Below are 16,531 nucleotides of genomic sequence, written 5' to 3' on the forward strand. Positions count from 1 at the left end.
CCAACTTTTACAATTGTTGGCATCAAATTAAAAATGGACATATGGTTTTCCAAGAAATAAAAATATAAATAAATTCTTAATTTTAACATCTGATGTGTTGAAATTATATATGCAGTTAACTTTAAATCTTTTATAAATCTTCACATTTCTCTATTCATTAATATAAAACATCCCAATTGTGTTTTTTTAGGAAAAGTTGTTCTGAATTATTGGAAGTTCTATAGATATATTATCAGTTTATTGCTAAGGCTCACAAACTAGGATTTGTTTTTTCCGGTGCAACATGTAACGGAAGGTAATGACAATAATAAAATGCAAAATGTTCAGTACAATGGAATTAATGAGTGAACATGCTTTACATAGAAGGGCTGCAGTTATCTCTGTATTAGTGGAATACGTCTGACGATGCCGCCCACCTCCTCCACCGCTCACATGACTGTGATTAGAGCAGAGGAGGAGGGTAGTGGGAGAGACGGGGGAGAGAGGAGAGAGCCATCCGGCTCAGATCAGATCCAGCAGTCCACCTTACATCTAGATCGCAGGCTGAGGACTGGCCACGTCTCTGGGGTAAATAAACTTCGCTCTAAGAACAATAACTTCCGTTCCCTGCGCTGATTTGCAGCATCTGTGTTTTTTTTTTTTAATTCCCAGGCATGTGTGCGGATAGTTTGGTGTGTGATACAATCTGGTTTAGTGTTGGATTGACTATTTTGTTGAAGTAAGTGTAGAAATAAATTAATATATCCAAAATCTAGTGCTCAAAAGCGTAGTGCAGTTTTGAGTGATGTCATTTTATGCTTTATATTTTATTCGTCAATATAAAGTCTGATTTTACTTTAAAAAAAATAAATTATTCTTGAAAGTAACTCGCCAACTTACAAGTACTTGTAAGTAACTTACTTGTGACCTTGTCATTTTTAAATCAAACAAACAATCTGAAAAACTTTTTTTATACTTGAAACAATTTCTTTCTCTTCAACATAAATTATTTTTCCAATTTTCCAGCATTCTAGAACACGAGCTTTACTGCATTTAGAAATGTACAACTGTCATAGCATTAAGGGGACTAATAAGTTCACACACACACAATAATAATAATGGATCCGACACTTTGTCGCTGGTCTTTAAATGGAAAATCATTCTAGAAATGAAAACTGGCAGAGAAAATGCAATTGAAGACAGAAAATTCAACATGGAGAGAGGACGGATTGCTCGTGTTTATTCTAGCGTGTGCTCTACGCTCTCAGTCGCAGGCATGAAGGCGTTATACTGGTGCATGCTGGTCGGGAGCATCCTGCTGCTGGTGTGTGAGGTCACTGTCAGTCAACTGTGCAAGTCCTTCATCACCCTGATCGATGGCTTCCACTCGCTCTTCATCCTCATGCGCATGGCTCTCACCCCTCACACGTCGAGCGCATCAAATCCTCCTCTCTCCTCTTCGGACTCCCTTGCTACTCCTTCCTCCTCCCCAGCAGCACCTCCTGTCGACCTGCCTGCCGAGTCCTCCGCCCGACCTCGACGCCACACCCAGGCCGCCGCTGCCGGGTCGGCTCTCTCTCCAGATCGGCCTCCCCCTCCCCCCGTCAACGGCAGCCTGTCCTACACTGACTACAGGATTCAGGTTGTGGGCGACTTCTTTTCTTCTCTGCTCCTGCTCTCTCTCTGTGTCTCTTACGTTCTGGAAATCATCAGCTGTTCCCTAGAGATACGACCAATACTGCACCCGCTGACGCTGGCGGGGGTCAGCGTTGTGAGTCTCCTGCATAAAATGCTGGTGTTGTGGCTGAAGTGGGATCGGGAACAGGCCCCAGGCACCGAAGCTCCCACTGGACACCTCAGAGGTAACATCACTGGTTCCGTCTGACAGCTTACACACCATCAGAAACTACAACGAGAGCGATATTAATACTTCAAAGTTAGATTGTTCTCAAGTCATCAAACGCAGAGGCCTGTTGGGTGTCTGCACACCGACACATACCACCGCTGGGTCAAAAATGATGACTGGTGTGGAAGAGGCTTTCTATGAATTGTGTTTTTAAAAAAGGGGCGGGACAGTGGCGTAGTGGTCAGCGCTGTTACCTTCAAAGCGAGAAGGTTCCGGGTTCAAATTCTGTCTGTGCGGAGTTTGTATGTTCTCCTTGTCTCCGTGTGGGTTCTCTCCGGGTTGCTGCTTTATAGTCAGCTTCCATTTTTTGTTCTCCATTCCTGCTTGACTCCACGCAGCCTCGGGCGATGAGGAGGCCGGAGGCGAGGCCAGGTTGGAGCGACCCCAATGTGACCCCGGACAAGCCCAGTCAGCTGTGGATGGCTCATTCCACAACGGGGCGCTTGTCTTTTGTAACCCCAAAACCTCCATCATCCCTGAAACTGACTCTGAACCCCAAGAACCAACCTTCGCCGCACCCCAACAGAACCGCAGGGACTCTGCGAGCGTCGCCGGCGTTTCAGATTCGAGCCATTCGGAGGATATCATGGACATTTCCAAAGACAGCGTCTGCGTGGGACACGGTGAGTTTAGCTGAGCTCCTTGGACCCGTCGCCTGCCGCACCTTTATCTTTTGAATGTGCTCATATCAAATGAATCCGATGTAACTTTAACTTCATGTGATGGTTGCTTGTGACTATGGTGATTATCACGTTCTCCTCCAGGCAGCCGAGACGCGTCGAGCGTCTCCACGGTCAGCAAGTCACATGACAGTGGGAGGTCGGCGCCTGCCGACCCCTGGCGAGCTCGTCTCCCGATGTGCGTCCGTGCCACTCGGGGCCTTTGCACCGCCCTCTTCGCTCTGATCAACAGCCTGGCGATGCTCCTGATTGGTCCACGGTGCCTTCCCAGCCCGGGAGCCTGTAGCTTCCTGGTTTACCTGGATCCAGGCCTCTCCCTGCTGGCTATTATCATTCTCATTGCCACAGCTGCACCACAGGTTAGTCAGAAGACCATAAAAAAAATGGTTTATTTGTGTTGCTCATAGTTGCTGCAGCTGCTTCCAAACCTGTAGTGACCTTTTCTGTTGTTTCACACCGTCTTCCCCAGCTGCACAGGTATGGACTGCTGCTGCTGCAGGCCACGCCCCCTCACATTTGTGCGTCTGAGCTTGCCAGCAGGATTGCCAGCGTCCCTGGGGTGAAGGGTGTGCACGAACTTCACATCTGGCAGCTGAATGAATCCGTCGCGGTGGCCTCTGTCCACCTACGCTGCCACGCCGGCTTTGGAGTGCACAGGTGAAATGGAAAGACCTTTGAACTCTCTTTGACTCTCAGATCTGGTCCGCTGGAAGGTGGAGTCGACTTTAAGTGACTGAAAGTAGAACAGAATGCTACTTTCTACGTGTGTCTGTAGCGTTCAGAGGCCGCAAACCTCAACCAAGCCGGTTCCTCCCACAAGTACAGAAGGTCAAAGACGCATCGCTAATTTATCACAGGATTACAAATACAAAGACAAGCAACCGTTCTCACTCACATTCATGTCCAGATTCAAAACCGATCTGTTTCGTTGACAGGTGTGCCGATGTGATATCCGGAGTCACCAAGGTGCTGCAGAGTGCCGGGGTGGATTGCTGCACCATTCAGCCAGAGTTTGTTTCCTGCTCTGGTTGCTCTGCAGGGAACGATGAAGCCTCCCCCATCGGCCACAGAGAAAGCGCCTGCCTGCCTCGTCTCCTGGCTTGCAGCCTCGCCTGTGGGAAGGCTTGCACCGACAGTATGTGCTGTACTCCTATTGAGGGCCAGAGCGAGACCCTGCAGGAGCCAGAAGCTGGACAAGAAAAGGCTCAAGCCCCTCAGGCGCCGGCCTTTGACAACGTGTTCCATTAATGGAGAAAGACCCATGACTCATCTGAAAATAGAAATGATGGGTGTGTTCTGTCTCAAGTTGCATGTAAATGTTCTTCTCTGACATAAACACGGTGCTGCCAAAGATTTCTATCCACTATGGAATTCATTGATCCCATCCAAGTGTCAAAACAGTGACAGAAAACAGAACAATTCAAATACATAATTAACATGAAACTTTATTATACCCGAGAGTTGTCTATAGTTATTGTTCAGTGCTGACGTTAGTTATTAATAATGACTTTGGATTTGTTTAGGTGAACACGTCCTCCTCAGATTAAAATCACGACTTCATCGCAGCAGTGAAGGGAATTTCGGGATGTTTTCAAACTGACTGGCTCAAGCAGGTTTCAGACGACAAATGAAAATGGCAAATTACTTATCAAAGATTTTTTCTTTTAAGAAAAATACTTCACTATAACTATCAAATTATAAGTGCAAATTATTGCATTATAGATGACTCGTTGCTGGAAAAAGTAGAGCGTAACAAAAGTGACAAAGATGCAACAATGAGCATTTATGGTTATTTTATACCGGATGGAATATAGTAATTATTAACATCATCAGTAAGTGATGTCTGTCCTTCTAGGGCATTGCCAAAATGGATTTCGGTTCGTGATAAATTGCAATCTGAAAATGTATTCTACCTGAAATGGCGTGATGCGTCAGACCTCTAGAGTTCCAGACAGCCAATCACGATCTTCCTGTTTTGCATAAAGCAGGAAATGGCAGCCAGAGTTCGCCTATAATGTGTTTCTTTAACATTTAACGTGATTCAGAACATTTAAATATTAGTTATTTAATTCGTGTGTACGAGTCCTGATAAATCCAGAGAATGAGACGGTTCGTTGGTCAAACCATGACAGAGACGGACTTCCCTGGCGCTCGGTTTAATAATGGCGGCGGGAGCTCGTTACAAATGCCCGGATGAGCCTCGGTGGTCCGGGGTGCAGGCTTCAAACCTGTAGCTGCTTAGCGGCAGAGTGGTTCAATTCCACCCTTCGGGCGGGTAGCTTATCGCGAAACCTCCACGAGACAGTTGTGGGAAAAAATAATAAATTACTGGTCGTATATTTCGTGTTATGTTCTATAAAATCCTGTAAACTACAGTTGTTTGAAACTCAGAATTTTACAATCAAGTAAAATAAATGACTAAACATGGTCTAGTGTGATTATTTTACATGGATAAAAGGATAGAATCTATAAATACAATAATTTTACATTAAAGAACAATTTTATGAATTCACATCCGCTTTCACACGAAAAGAAAAACATTCCATTGATTGGCAGCTCCTAAAACCCAATGAAAGAGAACTTCCTGTTCGCCGTCCAATCATCTTTCTTTTCTCTGGAGGCGGGCCTATCAATGCGGAAACCGCCCGGATGTGTCAGAGAATGCGTGTTGTTGTCCTTGCTTTCTTGATTTTGAATAACGTGAATTAAAAGCGCGACCTGAACCCGGAGTTTATTAAAAGGTAAGATATTTCAATATGTTTAAAATATATCTGGAAGCCTCTTTCTTAAAAAAGAAACAGAGGAGTTACTGACTGTTGTTGGCGTTGCCATTGAGACGTTATTCAAGTCATTCACTTGCGTTCCAGAGACTCTTAAGACACAAATTCATTCATACGGATTACGGAGAGGAAATCTAGTGAGTTAAATAATTAAAACAATTAATCAGTTCAATAATAAAACGCTCATTGTTACTATTATAGAAAAAAATGGTTTCTGCGACTCAAAAATAGATTAGTAATCGATGTATTTATTTTTCCAACAAGGTATCAGTCTGTTATTCTGGCTGGCTTTAATCAACATTTGTAATGATCCATTAAATCATTTCAAAAAGCATTAACTGCAACTACCCTTATAAGTAAAGACAGCATTTTGAAGATGTTGATTTTAGGACACAGGGAAATCGTGATTGTTCTTCAACACTGTTTTCCGACAGTTGATTAATTTTCTTTTAGAACGCAAAGCATTTCAAAACGATATTTGAAGCTTTTTCCACAACAACTAAATCTAATTTTAAAACATTAAAATAAAATAAAAACCAGGGATTCCAAGTCTTTTTGAAAAAAGTATTTTTATAGCATGCATCCTGTGTATTAGGTGCACAACCTTGAACACACAGACCGCTGAATGATGTAATGAGAAGAGGAAAGAATCTGTTCCACCTTGCAAAAGAAAGACCTTTTGGTCTTGTCAAATGGACAAACTTTTTCCTTGCAGAATCTTTTGACACAAGTTGAAAAATATCTGTGTTCAGAGCTAAGTTTTGTATTTTCCTTACCCAGTTTTCCACAAACGATCCAGTATGCCTTTGCATAAATATCCCCCCAAAATCTGGGAAACCCTGAAGTTGAAGCAGGGCATATATGCTCGTCTCCCTAAACACTACCTCAAGTCCCTGGAGGTGAAAGAGCCCACCCCTGTCCATTGGAAACCGCTGGGTGTCCAGTACCGAGTCAGCCCCAAGACGGGACAGAAGGAACGGGTGCAGGATATCCCGATTCCCATCTACTACCCTCCAGACTCGCAGACTGGCCTGTGGGGAGGGGAGGGCTGGATATCAGGCTTCAGATACGCCAATGGTGACAAGGCAAGTCTCCAGGAAGATCTTTTCTTTTACTTCTCGGTGTGTTTTTAGCGCAATCGCTATAAATGCCACATTTCTCTGAATATTATTAAACGCATCTATGTATTAATTTAATATTATTAGGCATGAAGTTTTATCCGTTACAATATAAGGAATATTGAATATTGTATCTGGCGTCCGACCAGTTTCACTGACTGTCATTCAAATGTTTATTGTAGCTTTTTCCAGCTCGTGTAACGGCCGGCCCACAAAAGTAAATTATTTCACATGCCTATACCTCTCGTTTTAATTTTTTTTTATTATTATTCTGAATTGTCTCTTTGCAAAGATGTCAAATCGTGTCAAGAAGACCTGGAAACCACAATTGTTCAAGAGGGAGCTGTACAGCGAGATTCTCGACCACAATTTCGCCATCACAGTCACGGCGCGCACTTTGGACCTCATCGATGGCGCCTATGGATTTGACTTTTATATTCTTCGTGTAAGAGAAGAGCACCATTCATGTGCTAAAGTGTATTTTTACACAGGGTTTTTTTTTTTAAATAACTGTAATCATCCATTTCCCACCAGACATCGAAAGAAGACCTGAACTCCAAACTGGGGATGGACCTGAAGCGGGCCATGTTGCTTCGCCTGGCACGCAGAAACACGGAGCTCTACCCAAACGACCCCGTCCAGAGAGAGAAGGTCTATAATAAATACAAGGCAGGTGGGATGTGTATGCTGAGCCACGTTTACGTTATCAGGAATGGTAAAGTTTTCTTGATTACGGTAACTAACCTTGTACAGCACCCCAAAAAAAAGCATTTACATTTAAAACACATATGGATGTTTCTTTCTCTGCTTCCATCTATCCGAGTAGCAGTTTGAGATCCCAGGGGAGGAGGCAGAGTGGGTGGGTCTGAGTCTGGTGGAGGCCGTGGAGAAGCAGACGCAGCTGGAGAGCAAGGTAATCGAGTCCTCAGACGGCTTGGATCAAAGACACACTCCACCGCACTCAATGCACTGAGCCTGCCCTGTTTGTTCTGATTCTGCTCCCCAGGAGCCCGATCCTCTGTTTAAGGTCTATGTGGACCAACTGGTGGAAGAGCTGCAAGTTCAAAAGCTCACAGAGCCGCTTTGTATAGAGAAGAAGTGATCGCCTCGGCCATCCGAGTCGGGCCAGAGGCAGCTTTTCTCACTGAAATAGGAAGTGGGTTGAGCAGTGATGCTTCTGCGGAACGGAGGCGGGAGCCACCGAGTTCCTGAACATTTTGAGTCCTGGTTCAAACGCCCGGGACGACCTCCTGCAGTTAGATTCCATCTTCATCTGGGAGCAACGTGGGGGTGGAACAGAGATAAATGATGATTTATTTTCCTCTGCATTTAAGATATTTTAAGAATCAAGGGAGAAGTCTCCATTAGTGGAAGTCATTCAAGGCCCTTAAAATAAAATAAAAGATGACTCATTTCTCCTATGTCATGTATCTGCTCATCTTTCAGATGTAAATATTGACTCTTCGTTGAATGCACAGCTTTAGCTACTTGAATCTATATTATAAGAACATTTAAAGATCTTGATCTGCTTCATTAACGTTAAAACTGTCTGTTGCATCATTTTATTGACTTTTAGGTTAGTGATGAATTCTTTTTATGCTTTATTGTAAACAGTTACTCTGTAGGCTTCTTCAATGAATTTTGAATGCAGTACTTCAACTTTTTTTCTTCATTGTGGTACTGGTGTTGCTGACAGAATGTTTTACCACTTCCTTCCTGTCTTTTAAGGAAATGCTATGTCTGTATTTTACCAGTAGGTGACGCCATAATGTAGAGGAATAAAGTCACCAGTTAAGTAAACTTTGTTTAGTGAAATCAAATCACAACGTAACTTCAGAAATAAATGAAGTTAAGCTTGCAGTAAAATAAATGACACTTTATGCCCACCTGTAAACAGACGTTAAATGAGGTGTAGCTTCAGAAACAGCCTGATAAGCCACCAATCTGCCCCCCAGCAGTACTTTAACTAAGTCTTTATACAGTGCTTTGGTTGAGGTCGATGAAAGCATCAACAGCCGTTTGTTGCCTGGTTTTATTTTCAGCATGCCCTTCTGGTCTGCGTCGGTTGAACCGGTGCATTTCTGCTATTCTGGTTGGATGGGGAATCCCTGCTGACTCGTAACCTGACAAAGAAAAACATCTGCTACCTGTAAACTAAAAGCCCCACGACGACCTGAGTGTAGAATTACTCGTTCATCGGTTATCCAGGTTGTACTTATTTTCTTTATAAATTCTAATTTTTCAGCTTTTTTCTGTTAAGCAGATTTTAGAGGAATTGTTTTTATTTTCACTCTCCTGAGCCGAACATTTCTTGCAAGTCAGTCACAAATTAAGTAGATTTATCATATAATAAATGTTTTAGATATTTAGAATTTTTTTCTTAATTTGAATGCAAAAATGAGCTGCGTGTGTAACTTCAGTTTCCATTTATCATCTTCTGTTATACCTGCTCATATTTTCTCTCCATCCATCCTTCATCTACAGCCCTTATACTCTATAAATAGTTTATAAATAAATCCTCAAACTTTATACATTTCACTTTCTGGATATGATTTGCACAGAGCCCACTTTTTTACATCCGTATAAAAAAATTGTCGCTTACTGACATTGCTGACATTTTTTGCTAAACTTTCACTTCTGCATTTTCCAAATTAGCAGCAGTTAAGTCTGAAATAGTGCAGACATGCAGGACACGTTGTAGCAGGAGGGAATGGTGGCGTCCTCTCACAGGAAATAATGTGCGACTGTGGACACGAGACGAACGCCTTGGAAACCACCCAGTGTGGAGTTTCCCATTGGCTGAGATCTGGGCGGGTCAACAGAGATAGAAAATTACACCTTCTCTAACTGACACACACCCAACGGTTCACCAGGTAACCGGACGCAGAGACGGATGACTAGCAATGACAACTATTTATAAGAAACAAAAAATCATCAGTCACCAATGTTTGCTGAATTTTAAATAAAATGTTTACGGGTGACAGTAAAAGAAAAACACAATCAGTTTTTTAATTGACCAGAAGATTAACCAGGACCAATTTGTTTGGTCCTGGTTAATCTCCTGGTTAATCTCATTACAATATTAATTGCAATTCTGAATGAGCAAGTACAGACTTTACTTTGTTAGACAGCTAAAGGAGAAACATTCAAACGTTGCGTTTTAACAACTAACTGCCCATAAGTTACAAAAGCAGCGAGCCGTTTCAGAGGACAGAAATGTTTATTTATGCTTTTCATTAATAACATTTGACAGTTTCTTGAAACGCTGACGTATCTACACTGCTGCAGCGAGAGGGTGCTTTAGACACAGCCATGAAACTGCAACAGGAACTGACAGACAGACTGACGAGGGAGGGCGGGTTTCTATTGGACTGAAGCAGATTAGATATCAAACAGGCCCACTAGTGTGTGTGTGTGTGTGTGTGCCAGACAAAGAGCAATGTGAAATGACTGGTTAAGACATTTGAACCTTAAATTTTATGTTCCTTCACACCGCTGAGAACAAGGAAGCCGAGCAGACCTTGGACAAACATTAAGAGACCGCTCCTTCAGCCGCTTCAATGATTTACCAGATCAGACAGGGATTTATGGGAAAGTTAAATATGCTCTAGAGTTTTCCTTCTAAGCTCCCTCGCTAATATGCGACTCACCTTCATCTGACCTTCAGCGTGAAGATTAACGCTAGCAGCATTTAAGGAATGTTAATGTTAACCTACGCCTGGATGTGCAAACCTTGAACCAGCAAGGCATTCTGGGGGGTTTAGGAGCTGCGACTCCTAAATGATCAACGCCACTCTCTATATCTGTGAAAGAGCTGAAGCTGCAGCTCGGTGACGGTCGGCATGGAAACAGCGCCGTCCGAGGGTCGTAAGCGCAATGCCCAATAATGTCTGATTATTATTCCAAAGCGAAGGAGACAACGTAACCGTCCTTATAGCTCCTCCTCGGTCTTCACCTGAACCGCCTCCGACGGCGGAGGATGGTTCTCGTTGACGAGCATGTTGAACTGCAGGTCGTTGTAGTGGGAGAAGTCCTGAGGGTACGAGCCGAAGACCTGGTTATTCAAGTTCATGTCCACGCTGCCGATCACGGAAGCGACATCAGGCTCCTGCTCAAAGCCAGACGGCACGGCCGAGGTGAAGCTCGGGTCGGAGATCATGTCCCACAGCGAAGGCATGTCCAGCAACTGGTTAAGGATGGCCGTGGCGTCGGGGCCGCCGTTTGAGTCTTGGAGCTCGCTGTAACAGCGCTCCGCCGAACCAGAAGCCCCCGGCTGCGGGGCGTCCGGCGGCACGGTCTGAGGCGGAGGGAAGCGGAAGGACGGCTCTGCAGCCGGAGCGTTTTCTGCTGCAGGAGAGGAAACGGAGCGAGTTAGAGAGAAACGAGAAGAGAACTTGATGCTCGGTGTGAGAAGAGGAATCGCTGATTCTCTTCCTGAAGAATGCCTGAACAGGATGAAGTACGTCCCGTCACATGACATCGAGTATTTTGTGCTTTCGCCGTGTCCCTCCCCTCGCGGGTTCTCCCTCCCACCTCCTGGCTGCTTCCTCCCGACTCCCCAGCGTCGTTTGGTCTGCTCGTGTAGCGTCTCCCTGCCTCTACGTGCCGGGAGTACGTACCCGTCGCGCAGGGCTTCTCTCTGAAGCCGATGTCTGACTTCATCTTCCTCTTCCGCTTCACCGCATACGGATCTGAAACGAGACGAGAATTACCATCCTCTCGTTTGCTTCCCGTCCCCAACGAGCAGCAGCTCGTGCGAGCGCCGTCCTGCGCTGACCCGGGTTGGGAGGGAGGTACGTGAAGCCGACGGGCTCGCTCTCCATCTGGTCGGAGAGGCGGCGCAGGCTGACGCTGACTTCGACCTCCTCTGCGATGCTCTGGTCCCGGTAGGTCGGCGTTTTGAACACGATGGCGATCTGCCGGTGCACGTCTGTCTGGGCGAACTCGCCGCTCGCCTTCCAGGAGCCTCGCCTGAAAATGATCTCTATGTCATCTGTGGATCAGTGGAAGCACACAGAGCCACGTTGATCGACACAAGCCAAAATCTAAATGATTTAAACTGGGTGAAAATATAATCAGTAGAGAAGAGAATACCAAAGAGATAAACAATAAACAGCGATGCACCTTCACTCCTCTTTATTCTAACATCAGAGACCCAAGCACATGACGCTAACGCTAACGCTAGTAGCGTTTATTTCACTCCAGATTTTAAAGCATCGTTTCCTCCACGACAGGCCGCCAGACGTCCCTGTAGCCGTCTCAGAGCTTAGCGATGTCCTTGTCCTACCCGAGATGTCCACCTTCTGGAATCTGTCTGACGTCCCGACTCCTGCCGTGCACCCGAGCGCTGACTTTTGCTCGCTTCCGTCTGTGTGTGTCGTACACGGGCAAACCCGAATGCACGAGACGCCCGTGTACCTTTCTGCACTTTGTCACACAGCATGAAGATCTCCGTCTTGGAGTTGCACGGACCGCTGTAATGGTTCAGGCAGCAGATCTTCAGCTGAGACGTAGTCGTGGCCTCTGGTGCAAGAATCAGGAAGTACATTTACACTAAAGCAGCCAGTTAAGACTCTGATCTAGGCGCGGAGGGGTCTTACTTTTGTCGTAGATGGGGTGAGACACCACCGGGCTCAGGCAGTCCTTCTGGCCGTCGTCCCACTCAAACTCAGACTGAAAACACAAACGCACGGCGTTCATGTCGATGTCCTCGATGCCTTTCGTGTCACCAGCTGAGAAATAAAAAGATCCATTCGTGAAGTCAGTTTCCAAGGAGTCGACGTGCATTTTACCGGTAAGGAGGGGTGGGTGCGTCAATGCAATAGAAAGGTTGCCTTAGAAACACGTCTTACTTTGAAAGGGGTCGATATTTTGGCTTCTCCTCCTCTGCAGCGACATGTCCAGCTCTTTCCTCCTCACACACTGAATGCCGAGGTTGGCAAAGCTGCAGGGGCAGATGGGGGGGGGGGGGCAGAAGAAAACCGGACGTGTCGTCAGAGGATATTAAAGGATCAACTTAATAAATACTAAAATTAAAGTCTGCCCTGTGAGCAGATATAAGACACGACGCACCTGTGATGTCGGTTGTTGTGAGGGTTGACGGTAACAATGCAGATTCCTGAACCGTTCGGGCAGTCTTTACCCACAAGGCAGTGGGGGTGAGGTCTGTGCGGGGGGTCTTTGGTCACCAGAGAGACGGTGACTGTGACCCGTTTTAATTGATCAATGGGACCTTGAATCTGAGAGAGGCGACAGGAAAGTCAGGAAGCAGAAACTGACTCGCTACGTTGCTACGTTAGCGTGACAACATGGTGATATTATTTCTGACACTCGGGGCTATGAGCAGCAGACGCTTGAACCTTGGGGGTTCAAACGTGTATCAACAACTGTTTTTGTTTTTATTTATAAGCTCTCCCCCGAACTGTAAAGCCCCCTTTTAGTCCCCGACACACAGACGGGCGGGTCGACCTCTATTGCAGGCTGAGTCTTGTTGGTTTCGGTGCTGGACGCCCCCAGGATGCTGCCGGCCGAGCGCCCCTCACACTCGTAGCGGAACCTCATGCCTCTTTCCTTGGGCTCCTCCACCAGCACCAGTTTGGGCTTCTGCAGAAGACACTCCAGCGCGTCGGTGTCGCCCACTCGGTTCTGTGAGGAAACCCCTCCAGAGCTCGTAGAGACCGGCAAACACGAGGAGCCTCGGACACGATGAGAGGAACCGGACGGGGAGGCGTCTCCCTGCAGAGGGTGAGCCATCTCTCTGGAGGCGCAGGAGTGCTGCAGGGGCTGAGGGAAGATGGAGGTTGGCTGGGGGATAAAAGTAAATACAATAAAATAAATACTGAGCTAGGAAAGACCTAGTCAAGAGAAGCATGAAAAAAACCTGTAGATACATCAACAACAGAAGATCAGAAGATTTAAGATTTTTAAATAGCATTTTATAAGAGTCAATCAGTGTGTGAACATCTCATAGCTGAGGTGAGATATGAGATGGCGACAACTTGTCAAAAGCATTTCCTCTAAACATCTAGCGTTAGACAGACGTCAAATTATCCAGACTCTCAAAAAAATGGTGAAAATTCAAAAAACACAACTCAATCTTGAGTTCCCCACCATCTAAAGGATACAGATTTATGTCGGGACCCTTTGGAGGGACCTAAAGCGACACATGAAAGCACCACCAGAGGTCACTGTGCTGTGATATACGTACACGGAGCTTTCACTGAAGAGCAGCTAAACGCTGCTAGAGATGCATTTTTAGTTGGACGTTGTTGTGACTATTACTCTGAGTGATATTCTGGTCTGTAACGTAAAAGAAGACCGTCCGTCCACTCATCCATGATGTGATGAAGATTTCTGCATTAGAGCCACGCTGGAGTAAAGCAGCACCGACGTTCCTTCATACATGTGGTTTCTATCAACACAGAGGTTGAACGTATGCTCCTCTGACTCCGCCTCCTTGTTTCTGATCAGGGGCCCTTGTCTCACCGGGCCGGGGCCGGGGCCGAACAGGAAGCAGGACGTCAAGCTCAACCAGACTCGGATCCACCAATCGGAGAAGAGCTGGCCGAAGAATGTGACCGAACGACAAACTGAAAGTCAGAGTCGGATTACAATTCCGCCCTCCTCCTCCACCTCACTGAAGAAGAGGAGGAGGAGGAGGAGGAGTGTCAAGCCAAGCAAATCCTAACTTTTAACAATTTCTATTTTAATATTAAATTATCTTTTAGCCAAACCTCGTCTTTGAATATAATATCTTTATGAAGTGTAATTATGGTCATTTCAAAAATTCATTTGAAAAGTAGCCGCGTATGCCTTGAAGATTTCTCACGGTCTAAAATCGTCAGATTGCCCACATCTGGTTCATTTTCTCTTTGTATTGGTATCAGTTGTCTCATCTGGATGAGGACAGTATAAAAAAAAAATCACATGTCTTGTAGCACAGAAGCAAAAACAAATAGATGTTATGAAACATGATATAAAAAGAATTTTAGAAAAAGATGTCTGCCTGAGAGAATCATCCTCTTCTTCTTCTTCGCTCCAGCGGTCCTTCCAGCAAACGTAGGAAGACGCCGCCACCAAACGGTACGACAGCAAAAAAACAACAAACGCACGTGCACCCGGTCCGCTCACCTGGCACGCCGTGCCTCTCGCCACCAGCTGAAGCTGAGACGCCGGCGAGGAGGAGGAGGAGGAGGAGGAGCTCTCCCGGAGCCTCCTGTGGTCCCCGCTGGGCGACTGACGGAGGAGGTTAGCAGGAGGTGGAGGAGGTGCGGGGAGGGAGACAGCCTGACGCTCGTTGTACTCGGTGATGATTTCTTCTATGAGGTCTACAAAACAAATACGGTGGAGGTTAAACGATAGAACATCTGAGAACAGTGATCATCAATATATTGTTGTCGATATTTAGCTATGAAGAGTAATATACAGCAAATAATAACTAATAATAACGGTTTCTGTTTGTATTCGTTAGTTATCACTGGTGAAAGTAATCCAGACAGAAACTATCATTTCCTGCAGCATTATCAGGCGACAGATATTTAATAGTTGGGATTATTCAATTTGTATTGAATTAGGAAAATAAGCGATTGCATCTCCGATCAATATGTTTATGAGCTGCAACTGCACTGAAGATAATTGAACAAACGTTTGACTCATTTTGGAGTCGCTGTTGAAATTATTCACTATTTTCTCAACTTTAATGGGTATTATGGGGGGGGGGGGACATCAGCAGGAACACGAGTGAGTATTCTGGAGGTGGTTCTGTAGTTCTGGACCCAAACCCACCCTGGAGGACCCGTGGGCTCGGCTGGGTGAGCGCCAGAGACTCTTTGAACATCAGCCGCTCACAGCTGCTTCTGACATCCCAAAGCATGACGCATAAAAGCTGCTCCAGATGTGGACGAGCAAAACGACGGCAACCATGAAGGAACAAAATAAGGACTGTTCCTCTCATGCTACACACAGACTACCTGCGTATTGTTAAATGCCTTTAGTGAAACAGTGGACTCAAACAAACGCTCACTCGTATATCGCTGAGTCGCACGTACAGAACAAAATAAGGAAGCAGATCTATCACAGTGTAACCGAATATTTATTTATTTATTTATTTGAGCATCAAACATTAGGCATAAACTCAAAATGAAAAAAAATTTTTTTTTTTAAATAAAATAAAAAAATAAACATTTTCAGAAACATATATACATGTTTAGGAAGCTAGTAATAAGCAACATGGAAAATAAAAGTTAAAATTCACACTCACCAAAGTCTGTCTGACCTCGTTCTGCAGGACAGACAGAAGACAACACGTCAGGGAACGCAGACAAGCAGCCGTTTCACGGTAAAGGTGATTAAACCGGCTCGAAGCCGGGCCAATGGGTGTTGCCTTGTGATGACGTCACCCAACTTTCTCTTTCTCTCTCTCTCTCTCTCACGCAGACAAATGAGAACATTAAGTCTGAAAACATACCAGAAGTTCCGTTGTAGACGTTCATGTCTTTCATCTCATGTATCTACGGATCGTGTTGTTGAGTTATTTCCAACCCGGGTAATTCCCGGTATAATTCCCGGTGTAACTCCCGGTGTAACTCCCGGTGTCGTTCTTCTCCTCTCGGGTCCAGCGCTCTCTCTCTCTCTCCTCCCCTTTAAGAACAGATGAGAGAATAAACTCCTCGTCACGCAGCAAAGCGGCTTCCGGTCGTTGTGCGTGACAAGAGCGTGAAACGGGCTCGAAGCTTCGCCGCGCGTCGGTGAAGTCTTCACGTCTCAACTATAGTTTGCGTGTGACGTCCTTCCGCAGAAGCTTCCATCTGATTGGCTGGTTCGACGTGTGGAAAATCCCCTCGACGTTACGTCACCTCTCAGACATCACGCTGGGATTTAACGCCCCTCCCCCCCACCCTGGAACTGATTCCTGATTAACTCATTTGCATAATATCGTAGCGTTTTGGAATAAATGGAAGTTGATTATTCCTTTCTATTGATTTGAAGCACTCGCATTTTGATTCCCTTCCATCAGTCGTCTTCGTTTTACCCTCAGCGACAGCGGAACGAAAAAGCTTAGATGATTTC

At 45.4% G+C, this 16,531-nt stretch overlaps 3 protein-coding genes and 1 non-coding gene across 5 annotated transcripts; 3 read left to right on the forward strand and 1 right to left on the reverse strand.

The window, feature by feature from the left end:
• Positions 1-1,126: 1,126 nt before the first annotated feature.
• Positions 1,127-3,813, forward strand: LOC137901700 (proton-coupled zinc antiporter SLC30A1). The gene is made up of 5 exons (XM_068745743.1): positions 1,127-1,853; positions 2,224-2,512; positions 2,684-2,924; positions 3,035-3,222; positions 3,501-3,813. The coding sequence occupies exons 1-5, from the start codon at positions 1,148-1,150 to the stop codon at positions 3,811-3,813; spliced, it is 1,737 nt and encodes a 578-aa protein (XP_068601844.1). The 5' UTR covers positions 1,127-1,147.
• Positions 3,814-4,752: 939 nt separating this feature from the next.
• On the forward strand, positions 4,753-4,839 carry trnastop-uca (transfer RNA opal suppressor (anticodon UCA)). Its single transcript has one exon. It is a non-coding gene; the product is annotated as a tRNA-Sec (tRNA).
• A 381-nt stretch (positions 4,840-5,220) lies between these two features.
• On the forward strand, positions 5,221-8,936 carry mrpl28 (mitochondrial ribosomal protein L28). The gene is made up of 6 exons (XM_068745565.1): positions 5,221-5,306; positions 6,126-6,430; positions 6,756-6,908; positions 6,998-7,132; positions 7,290-7,376; positions 7,470-8,936. Exons 2-6 carry the CDS (start codon positions 6,146-6,148, stop codon positions 7,563-7,565), a joined length of 756 nt encoding a protein of 251 aa, XP_068601666.1. The 5' UTR covers positions 5,221-5,306; positions 6,126-6,145; the 3' UTR covers positions 7,566-8,936.
• Positions 8,937-9,650: 714 nt separating this feature from the next.
• On the reverse strand, positions 9,651-16,171 carry relb (v-rel avian reticuloendotheliosis viral oncogene homolog B). Of its 2 annotated transcripts, XM_068745095.1 has the most exons (11): positions 15,930-16,171; positions 15,723-15,743; positions 14,594-14,790; positions 12,932-13,246; positions 12,536-12,702; positions 12,316-12,407; positions 12,064-12,195; positions 11,882-11,986; positions 11,241-11,456; positions 11,083-11,154; positions 9,651-10,810 (listed from the first exon to the last, which is right to left on the reverse strand). In XM_068745095.1, the coding sequence occupies exons 1-11, from the start codon at positions 15,961-15,963 to the stop codon at positions 10,395-10,397; spliced, it is 1,767 nt and encodes a 588-aa protein (XP_068601196.1). In that variant the 5' UTR covers positions 15,964-16,171; the 3' UTR covers positions 9,651-10,394. The 2 variants fall into 2 exon arrangements, with proteins under 2 accessions (XP_068601196.1, XP_068601197.1); XM_068745096.1 differs by lacking the exons at positions 14,594-14,790; positions 15,723-15,743; positions 15,930-16,171 and adding an exon at positions 13,671-13,761 and having other exon boundaries at positions 12,932-13,267.
• Between the last annotated feature and the right edge of the window lie 360 nt (positions 16,172-16,531).

This window comes from Brachionichthys hirsutus, chromosome 11, assembly GCF_040956055.1.
Source record: "Brachionichthys hirsutus isolate HB-005 chromosome 11, CSIRO-AGI_Bhir_v1, whole genome shotgun sequence".
In the NCBI taxonomy this organism is placed as follows: Eukaryota; Metazoa; Chordata; class Actinopteri; order Lophiiformes; family Brachionichthyidae; genus Brachionichthys; species Brachionichthys hirsutus.

Excerpts from the sequence above, each read along its gene's own strand:
- relb (XM_068745095.1), bottom strand. The coding sequence starts at position 15,963 with ATGAAAGACATGAACGTCTACAACGGAACTTCTG. Across the intron at positions 12,703-12,931 it reads AGACTCAGCCTGCAATAGAG|ATTCAAGGTCCCATTGATCA; the intron begins GTCGACCCGCCC and ends CGCCTCTCTCAG. Across the intron at positions 12,196-12,315 it reads AAATATCGACCCCTTTCAAA|CTGGTGACACGAAAGGCATC; the intron begins GTAAGACGTGTT and ends TTTATTTCTCAG.
- LOC137901700 (XM_068745743.1), top strand. The coding sequence starts at position 1,148 with ATGAAAACTGGCAGAGAAAATGCAATTGAAGACAGAAAATTCAACATG. Across the intron at positions 2,513-2,683 it reads GTCTGCGTGGGACACGGTGA|CAAGTCACATGACAGTGGGA; the intron begins GTTTAGCTGAGC and ends CTCCACGGTCAG. Across the intron at positions 2,925-3,034 it reads TTGCCACAGCTGCACCACAG|CTGCACAGGTATGGACTGCT; the intron begins GTTAGTCAGAAG and ends CGTCTTCCCCAG.
- mrpl28 (XM_068745565.1), top strand. The coding sequence starts at position 6,146 with ATGCCTTTGCATAAATATCCCCCCAAAATCTGGGAAACCCTGAAGTTG. Across the intron at positions 6,909-6,997 it reads TTGACTTTTATATTCTTCGT|ACATCGAAAGAAGACCTGAA; the intron begins GTAAGAGAAGAG and ends ATTTCCCACCAG. Across the intron at positions 7,133-7,289 it reads AGGTCTATAATAAATACAAG|CAGTTTGAGATCCCAGGGGA; the intron begins GCAGGTGGGATG and ends CTATCCGAGTAG.